The 10,434-nt window shown below is 38.3% G+C and overlaps 1 protein-coding gene across 4 annotated transcripts in view; it reads left to right on the forward strand.

Annotated features, from left to right (window-relative positions):
• LOC143856378 (calmodulin-binding protein 60 D-like) overlaps nt 1-4,028 on the forward strand; it is a 41,602-nt gene extending 37,574 nt beyond the window's left edge. For all 4 annotated transcript variants that reach the window (XM_077366579.1, XM_077366577.1, XM_077366576.1 and 1 more), the window contains 5 exons: nt 839-1,332; nt 1,748-1,908; nt 1,994-2,197; nt 2,379-2,610; nt 2,989-4,028. In XM_077366579.1, coding sequence (XP_077222694.1) covers nt 839-1,332; nt 1,748-1,908; nt 1,994-2,197; nt 2,379-2,610; nt 2,989-3,596 — 1,699 coding nt within the window. In that variant the 3' untranslated portion in view covers nt 3,597-4,028. The remainder of the gene's footprint in view (nt 1-838; nt 1,333-1,747; nt 1,909-1,993; nt 2,198-2,378; nt 2,611-2,988) is intronic.
• The last annotated feature ends 6,406 nt before the right edge of the window (nt 4,029-10,434 follow it).

A 10,434-nucleotide genomic window follows, 5' to 3' on the forward strand; every position in this document is an offset into this window, starting at 1 on the left:
TTGGGCTAGAGAAGGACATCCAAACCGTACCTTTTGAATCACGGATCAGCCCTCCGATCCCCGCCGGACCCGGTCTTCCTTTGGTGCTACCATCAAAGTTAAATTTTAGCCAACTTGAAGGAAAGGGCTTCCAACGAGGAGCGGGGAGGGTGTCTGCTTCTCTTTCCCAAATAATCACCCACCAATTTCGAATTATGTCCGCCGAGGAATATGGACATGCGGGGTCTTCCGATCTGGCCCCAGCAACCATGTCCACCTTTATGTCTGCCACTAGCCTGCCAGGGCACTTTTCTTTGCCATCGAAAATCCTTTTATTCCTCTCTTGCCATATGTACCACAATATTGCGAAAGGGACAAGTCTCCACAAGACCACTTGGCCCTATTGTAGCCTAGTTTTGAATAGAAGAGAAAATTGATCCAATTTCTACCTATTATTATAATATTACGATCAGATTAGATACCAGAAGTAGATTCTGGATTTAATCTGCTCTCTATGAATGATACTAGCGACTGACATGTTGTGATGATATTAATGTGCTGCAATGTGAATTAGATGCAACCACAGAACATTAAACTGCAAATAGTGTTGCCTATGTGGATGTGTTTTGAGTAAGTTAAGGTTGTAGTCATAGACTAATTTTTCATGGTCATTTTCTATTTTGCTTGGGAAAAATTCTACTGACTAAATATCTGTTTTTTTTCCGACTTTCTGTTGGTCTTCAACATCACTCTGTTAATTTTCTCATTGTTGTGTTTTTCTTTTTTGTTCATTCCTTAAGCATGCAACTTTCTAAAAAACTATATTTGTGGAGTTTTGTTATAACTCTTGAAAATGTAGGTCGTCTCCGAAACGAATAGAAGGACCCGATGGAAGAAACTTGCAGCTACATTTCAGGTCAAGGTTGTCTCTTCCCCTCTTTACCGGAGCAAAAGTAGAAGGGGAGCAAGGAGTCACAATTCATGTGGTGTTGGTTGATGCAAACACGGGCATTGTCGTAACATTAGGACCAGAGTCATCTGCGAAACTAGATGTCGTCGTGCTTGAGGGTGACTTCAACAATGAAAATAATGATGACTGGACACAGGAAGATTTCGAAAGTCATGTGGTGAAAGAGCGTGAAGGGAAGAGGCCGCTTTTGACTGGAGAGTTACAAATCTCTTTAAAGGAAGGTGTAGGAACCCTTGGAGAGCTTTCATTTACCGACAATTCAAGCTGGATAAGAAGTAGGAAATTTAGGCTTGGCTTAAAAGTTGCCTCGGGCTTCTGTGAGGGCATTCGTGTTCGCGAGGCAAAAACAGATGCTTTCACCGTTAAGGATCACAGAGGGGAATGTAGGTTTGCCACATCCATACCTATGTCACAAATATCTCCGATATTTTCAAAATATAGCAATTTTATCACGGTATTTTGATAAAACGATAAAATCCCGAAATAATCCTGAGAATTTAAGAAATGTAGCGATATTTTCATTTACCGCAGTAATATCCCGATAGTATCATGATATTTTTATGATTTTTTTTAATATTTGTTTATTTATATATTTTTAAATAATTTTATTTTATCGTTTCTTCCTGATATAAACCCGAAAAATAAAATAAAGAAGATTAATCTATCCCGAGATTTTCCCTTGCTGAGAAATTCACGAGAACGATATTTGTGGCATAGATCCATACAATATTTATTTTTTCCTGTTACACGTGTCTGGAATCTGGTGGTAATCTGTGCCTTTTTCTTATTGTTTTACAGTATACAAGAAACACTATCCACCTGCATTAAATGATGAAGTATGGAGATTAGAAAAGATAGGAAAGGGTGGGTCTTTCCACAAGAGGTTGAATAAGGCCGGAATTTACACTGTTGAGGATTTTCTTCGGCTTGTAGTTAGGGATCCTTCAAAGCTGCGAAGTGTAAGCCTATACTATTTGATTTTTGAATAGGAAACTCCTATATTACCACTTTTATCGCTCTGATGTTCTTATTAAATGATTTTAGATCCTCGGAAATGGAATGTCAAATAAGATGTGGGAGATCCTAGAGGAGCATGCTAAGACTTGTGTCCTCAGTGGGAAGCTTTATGTTTACTATTCCGACAATACAAGGACTGTTGGTGTTGTTTTTAACCATATCTATGAGTTTAGGGGCCTTATTTCAGGTGAACAGTATTATTCTGCAGAGAATCTTTCTGAAAACCAGAAGGTGGGTATAATATTAGACTATTAGTATTGAAATATTTGCCATTTCAAAAAAAAAGTATTGAAATATTTTTTTCTTTTATCTTCTCTGTCTATTGTTATATATGTTGAACTGTAAATTCTAGACTTGAAGAGACAATGGAGAGACAGAGATGCTGAGAAAAATGGTGAACACGTTTTGGCAGGTCTATGTGGATACATTGGTAAAAAAGGCATACGATAACTGGAGGCAAGTTATAGAATATGATGGCAGGGCGCTTGTGAACTCAAAACAGAGCAAAGGGATGAGTTCAACCCAGTCCGAGGTTCCAATGGGCACCACAGATTATCCTCCTGATCAAGAAGTCTCCGTACCACACCTTCCAGTCCGGGTTCCTCAAGAGCAGGCTTCAGTGGATTCAGGGCTGGCTGTTGTTGGTGAGTTACAGATGGTAGTGTCTGATATAACTGTTTTGAAGGCAAGGATTTAAATGTTGGTTTCGTCGAAATCATGTAAAATTCGGAAAAACAGTTTCTTTATTTTACAAGATTTCGGTGGAAAATTTGGTAATTTCGACAATTTCGATGGAAATCTTGTAAATTCTGGCGAAATTTCTGATTTCTCGTGAAATTTCGGATTAATGTACTTTCAGTGTCGGTCCCGGCCGAAATCCGAAATCGGCTGAAATTTAAAACCATGTTTGAAGGGCCATATCTAATAAATAGATGTGCTAAGCTTTTTCTTAATCTATTTATCTATCTATTCCCCTGCCGATATGAGTCAGATGTCATACTGATTTTTTTGTGTTTTTTCAGGAGGAACTGTTTCTTCTGGCTATAATGAGAATTCTGCAATCAGATACCCAATTCATTCTCAGCATCTACCATCCAATGCCCAAATCCAGTTTGAAAGCTCTTCATTCGCCCTGCAGAAGATAGGCTCCTCCTACCAAACTCAAGTCACAAGAAATGATAACACGGTTGGGCTGGCTCCAGGCCCACCACAATCAGCTAACATGGGCTACCAATCCATGTTCCCATCTGTCCAACCGTCAAATCTTAGTTCATATGATGACTGGTCCCACCATCGCGACAACAGAGGGGTTGATGACTACTTCACAGAAGAAGAAGACATCCGCAATAGAAGCCACAAATTGCTTGAAAACGATGACATGCAGCACCTTCTTCGCATCTTAAACATGGGTGACACTTCTGTAAATCCATCCGAAGATGGGTATTCATATGATCCATCATACATTCCATCACCATCACCAAATTACAGCTTTGATGAGGATCGTAGCCGTTCATCAGGAAAAGCCGTTGTGGGATGGCTGAAGCTCAAGGCTGCTATGAGGTGGGGCATCTTTATCAGGAAGAAAGCGGCTGAGAGGCGACGAGCTCAGCTTGTTGAGTTGGATGATTAGCAGATTTTTCAGGTTGATTCTCTGGTTTTGGGCGTCACTGTTCTCCAAATCCCTACTAAATCTCTTTGATTCAAATATATAAAAAAACAAGGGTCGTAAGCTCTACATTGTTGGAATTCTGATAGTGTCAAGAGTCTAAGGTTAATGCCATCAGATGCTGCCAGGGATCAATCTGCCTGTACAATCTTGCATGTACAGTAAGGTTCTTTCTTTGTTAACCCTTGTGTTTTACTATTAGGATTATCTTGTTGTTTGCATTCTATTTGGGTTTTGTGAACAAAGCAGGAGTTGGGGGTTGTTTTAATGATACCCAGCATACAAAATTAATAGACTCTTGAGGAAAGAAGGTATGGTGACTTTGGGTCTGATATCTGTTTGTTAGGAAGTCATAAAACAATCAACAGAAGAGTCTAGTTGCTGATTCATGTCTCATATATGTTATCATGTGATACTTTCTCATATTACCTAAACAGTGTCTTCAATAATTTGCCAAAATATTTTTGGAATTTTCTGGAGAAGCTTGGAAAGGTAAAATATTTCTAAAATTTCTTATTTTTTTAGACACGAAAAAAAAGATAAACTTCAATCAACCTTGTTGAATTATTACCTCAGAGGAACCTTCAATTTATGATAACGTCTCTCTGAATTAACCAAAATCAATATATGTTCTCTATAGTGTCGTTTAGGAAGGAGAATAACAACACCTTTTTTTTCAAAATTTCCAATGAATTAGAATCGGTTTGTGCATGGTAAGTTCAAACTAGCAAACCTAATCTAAAATAAAAGAAACTCCACTAGCAAACCAGGTTCATTTGAAAGGTTCGAACCTCGAATCTGTACCAAATTGAATGAATCTCGTAGAAGAGAACCAATGAACCAGGTAACATAGGTCCCTATCCTTTTTATGCCTAATAAGCATGATCATGAAGTGAATATTTCCATCTTTTTAATGTTCTACTAGGATGTCAGCTGACATAGTGGGTGTAAGAGTCTAGGTTGCTATTTGTTAGACATTGGTGTGGCATTTTAGTACCTTCTATATGGATATGTTGAATATATAATAATTTATGCATATTAATAACTGTGATTATATTTAATTGATCTATAAAATGTTACTGCTTATTAGTGCGTACTTGCGATTATGCACATTATAAAACTAAGATAGTTAGTTAACTTAATGATCATCAACAAGTTGTTCTGTTACTCATACAAGAAGACCAACCGCTGTTGAGCAGAATGAGGGGCTGATCACGTGTGGGTGATAAGTCGCCGTAACTTATCCGAAGATCAAGATGAAGGTATGCCTATTAATCTACTTGGATTGAATATATAATGTGTCAGATAACCCAAGTTGATGACACTTATCCTGTGTGGTATTTTTTATATTTTTTTGATGGGTAAGCTGGGTTTAGGCGGACCCTATATTAAATAAAGAAAGATGATACAATAGCACGAACAGGACCACTACCCAATAAAATGTATCATACCAATAGGTACAAAATTCATCTATTTTATTGTTACTGTGGGACGCTGGTCTTGTAGGTGACTCTTGTGCCCTCTTCAACCCTTTACTTTGTTAGGAAGTTGAAGTTTTGGCAATTGTTACTTTAGTATGCTTACTTATGATTGCGATTGATCGGACTCACTAGGCATTGTTGGGAAAGTGGCTTGACTTATATGAAATGACAGTGTGCTTGGAAAATATTATTATCTTTATAGGTCTGATCATTAACCAGAGTTATTGATTGTGATCAGATGGTCATGATGCACACTTATGTTTTTTTATCTGTGGGTGATGTAGAGTGTTTTATAAAAAAATTATAAATTATTTTTAAATATTTTTATTTAGTAAAATATATTTATTTTTGACAGAGTAGTTTGAGAAAAATATATTTATGTGATAAATTCATTAAGTGCATATTAGAGTGAATAGAGGCTTTGAACTACTAAGGTGAGATTGAAGCTGATACACTATGATGTGTATATCATGTGGTTCTAGGACAAGCTAGATGAAGTTGGAATGCTAGCGTACTACTTAGATGGAGACCTGATACATTGCTCTTGGTGTTGTGATTTGTGAAGGTGCTTGAGATCATGAAGGTCTTACCTGTTTAGGTCTTCGTATGCTAGATTAGAGTTAGATGCTTGTTAGACCCGGAATTTTACTCTTAATTATGAATTTCACAATAACAAGTATAACTTTAAAATCTTTGCCATTTATGGATTATTAATTAATTTTCCATCTTCTCAATAATTACTAGTATGTCATCAATGAAAAAATGGCATTAAATTTTATAGGGGTGCAACTCGGGTCGGGTTGAGGGCAACCCTAACCATGGTTTAAAATTTTTGTTTCGGTAACCGTTTCGGACCCCACCAAAAACAGAAATTTCGGTCCGAAATTTGGTAATTTGGTTGGAAATTCCAGACCCAAATTTTGAAATTTCCGAAATTTTGTAACACTTTTTTTTTTTTAATAAATAATGTCATTAAACCGAAATTTCGGACTGAAATTACCGAAATTACCGAAATTTGGTAAATGGAGAAAAATTGAATTTCATAAATTTTCGGTTTTGGTCCCCACCGGTATCTGAAATTTCGGATTTCGGTCCGAAATATCGGATTTCAGTCAAAATTTTAAACCATGACCCTAACCCAACCTGAGCCTCGGGTTGAGGATGGTCAACCCTAACCCAACCCGCCTCCAAATCGGGTCGGGTTGGGATTGGGTTCATCTACGGCCAAACAGAAAAATACAAGAAAGAGAAACATAATCCTGAGAAAATAGTGATAAAATTAGAGGATGGAGGTCGGTTCGGGTTGCCAAGGCCTCAACTCTAACCCAACCTGAATTTAAATCGGGTTGACTTTTCCCAACTCTAACCCAACCCATCCCAAGAAAATGCCAACCCAACCTGAGCCAAAATTGGGTTGAACCCGTCGGGTTTGGGTTGAGCTCAACCCAAGTTGCACCCCTAATATTTTATATGTTAAACATCAATTTACTTGACATTGAAATTGATTAAACAAATAATATCATCAAAATCTCAATTATGCATCTTACTCCAATCTGATATGTTAAGACCAACGCATATGAGACCTTCGTGATTCAGTATTTTATAACACTGAAAGTGCCATACAAATACTATTCCTCAATTGAGAAATAGGTTTCATACCACTTTGGATATTTATTTTTTCACAGATTAGTGACTCAAATCAAGTTTCCTGATAATTATGCTTAAAAGTGGCTCACTTTTGAGTGTTCTAATAGAAAGTCAGGCGCAATGTGTCACGAACCCGATTCAGATCGCAACGGATTGATCTTCTCATAGGGAAGATCGGCCTCTTGACCCACTTCGAGGGAAGGGTCGTTCCTCCTTTCTATGCAGAAAACACAAATTTGGGATTACTTTCTTCATTCATTCCAATGTTGTTTACAAGATTTAAATAAATGTTTACAAACGTGATGCTCCCTATGAAAGTAGGCGCTCCCTCTCAACGAAATAGGCTAGTCACCTATTAAATAGGTAACTTCGTTATCAAATCCCTATCAAATAGCAATTACTTCTATAGCTATCATAACGCTAATTATTATCCTACCAAAATAAGAAAAGATTTACGCAAAGAAAATGTAGCTAATTTCTAAGGTTACCATGCCTATGTGGGACTATACAAGCACGTAACACAATGTGTGCAGTGCCACACGGAGAGAGAGAGAGAGAGAGAGAGAGAGAGAGAGAGAGAGAGAGAGAGAATCTAAAATTAGCAAAAGGACATAAATGACGAGAGAGAGAGAGATTTCATAGTCTAAAATTAGCAAAAGGACAAAAATGACGATAATCCAGTTGTCCATTTACTTCAAAAAGTAACCAAGATACAGATTTCATAGTCTAAAATTAGCAAAAGACATAAATGACGATATCCAGTTGTCCATTTGCTTAAAAAAGCAACCAAGATACGCAACACCTAACACCATCAAGTATTGGGAAAAGTAGATTTTTTTACTTTTAACTATCACCAATTATCATCATCTCAGCTGTACAATATGTCAATATGAGATACAAGGAATTGTTGCCCAAAGAGTTTTAATAATCAGTATTATCAATCAATAATAAAAATAAAAATAAAAAAAATCAAATTTACAAACTCTTCTATGATAATCATCATATATTGTAGAAAAGAGTTCCAACTCCCTAGAGTGAATAACTCATCTACTCCCCGGGCTTAAAATACAGTGGGGGCACATTGTTTGGGTGCTCCAAAGTAATCATTTGATGGGCTCTCACATAGATAGGGTGTGCCAAAAAATCAGCCCCACAGGATCATCCTAACCCTTCGAAGTGTGGAGGAAAAAAATTGACAGATTTTTGAAGGTTTATACCCGTCCATTTTTACCTCCACAAGTCGAAGGGTGGAGGCCTAACCCTTCGATGGGCCCTCACATAGATAGGGTGTGCCATATATTTCTTATTTCTCAACCTATAAATCCGAAGATATATGATATGGATATATATTAGCAATATGGGCATGTTACTGTCCTAAGTGGGGCCTACCAAGGTATGAGTGAGACTAGGTGGGACCCTGCCTAGTATGCAATGGGTTTAAAGGGCTTAATCTAATGCGCCACATCAATCCTCTGGCTTTTAGTGTATTGGTTAGGTACCTAACCTTTGGTGCATCATAGCACCCACCATGTCGAACTGCTCATTGCTCAAGTAGAAGAAGAGTTGACCTGTGGAGATGACTACTTACCGTGGAAGGGGCAACATGTGAAAATGACTATTTGGAAAAAAAAAAAAGGCCAGAGTGAAATCCTCCACCCACAGAGTAGAGTGGACTGCCTAGGAGGGCAGATGTGGAAGCATATTGGAATATTAGAGTCCTAAGTGGGTTCCTAGGGGTGCAACTCGGGTTGGGTTGAGGCCAACCCGAACCCAAACTGAGGAACCATTTACTCAACCCGAACCCGAACCCGAACCCGACCTGATTTCCAACCTGACGAAGTTCGACCCGCCCTAGGAAGCCCTTTTCCAACCTGAACCCAACCCGACCCGAGTTCAACCCGACCCAACCTGAGTTTCTACGCTTAAAAATAAAAAAAATCATAGAAAATGTCGTGTTTCACTCGAGTCGGGTTGCCCAACCCCTCAACCCGAACCCTACCTGAATTCAACCTGGGCTGGCAAAACTCAACCCGACTCAACCCGACCTTTTTTTCGGGTTGAACCCGACCGGAGTTGCACTCCTGGTGAGGGTTCCTGACTAGCTAAGTAATGAGACTAGTAGCAACTCAGCCCTGTTAGAGTCATAAGTGGGTGCCTGCCTAGGTAGGGGACTAGTTAGGAAGGTTTAAAGAGCTTAATCTAAGATGTTCCATCAGTCCTTGTTAGGTACCTAAAAGGCCCCATATAGGATAGGACCCAAAATCAGCCCTTTTTATTACATTGCCATCTCCATCACCCTCTTAGTAAAGTACCATAAGAGGGTAACCTTAGCCATTTGTGGAATACTCAGGTTGATGCTTAGTCACTATCAACAACCGTTTCTCAAGGCTTTGTTCTTTTCCTCAGCTAAGCGGCACAAAAGCTTTAAGTCCTTTTGCCACACATATCAAAGAATCCTAAAGGTGACGTCAAAAGATACCATTCTTGGATAGACTTTGCAGCCACCTATCGTCATTGAGTAATCAATGACCTCCACATAAATAGCAGATTTTTGGCAAACTTTTCTTGTAGCACATTAACTCCTCATTCATGCATAGTTTAAGCCTATAAATAGAGAGACCCTCAAGGCCATAAATGGTGAGACCTGAAGAAAAAAATGTGAGGAAAGAAAACTTGTTCCAGGGCTTTTCTTTCCATGGAATAATAGGAAAGATGGTTCAGGTCTAAACACCCAGGAGCTCCCTATATCAATCCAAATGGTCGCTACTTCAGTAGTGATGGTTCTTTTTTTCTTTTTTTTCTATGTTGTTTCTCTGTTTTTCCTTTCTCAGTTTTGATAAAAGATGGGGATGAGAATGTTACTTCCACCCTTTTCTTAATAATCCTGGTTATAATGTAATAAGGAGAGGTGGGTTTTTGAGAACTCACTTATCTCATTCTTCTATAGTACTATATTTTGTCTGTCTTTCTTCTGTTGATTGTTCTTTATTTTGCATGTGATTGTGAGAGGGGGATGCTCAAACACAGTGAAAAGAATATTGCTTCAGTAGTCCCATATATCATTATCTCACAGATCCCAAGCGGTCCCATCTTGCTTCCACCAACATGAGCAATGAAGGGTCGGCTAATTAAAAAAGTGTAAAACAAAGTGAGTAGTGCCATTATCAAAATATCGTAGTGTGGATGTTAATCCCTTTTTTTGAATGTAAGCGTATTCTCATAAATTTGAATGGCTGATTTTTGTGCCATAAAACTCCGGTCAGATGGAGTTAGTCGTACCAAAAACAAAAGATTCAGAAATGGCCGATGCTGGCCTTCCTTACCCTTTTTTAGCCCGTCTCATAATTTTAAATGGCAGTTTTTGGTGGGATTAAACTCCATTGTGATGGAGTTGAAGTTAGTCGCACCAAAAACAAGGGTATGAAAATGGCCTTGCATACGCTTTTTTAGCCCTTCTCATAATTTTGAATGGCTGTTTTTGGTGCGATTAATCTCCATTGTGATGGAGTTAATCACATAAAAAAGAAGGGTTTGCAAATGGCTATTCTTGCCATGCTTACCTTTTTTAATGTCAGCAGATTCTCATATTGAGAATGGTTGATTTTGGTGCGATTAATCTCCATTGTAATGGAGTTATTCGCACCAAAAGCAAAGGGTTTACAAATGGCTGATGC

This window comes from Tasmannia lanceolata, unplaced genomic scaffold (genome assembly GCF_043159265.1).
Source record: "Tasmannia lanceolata isolate RefF3 unplaced genomic scaffold, GAP_Taslan_0.1 ptg000023l, whole genome shotgun sequence".
Classification (NCBI taxonomy): Eukaryota; Viridiplantae; Streptophyta; class Magnoliopsida; order Canellales; family Winteraceae; genus Tasmannia; species Tasmannia lanceolata.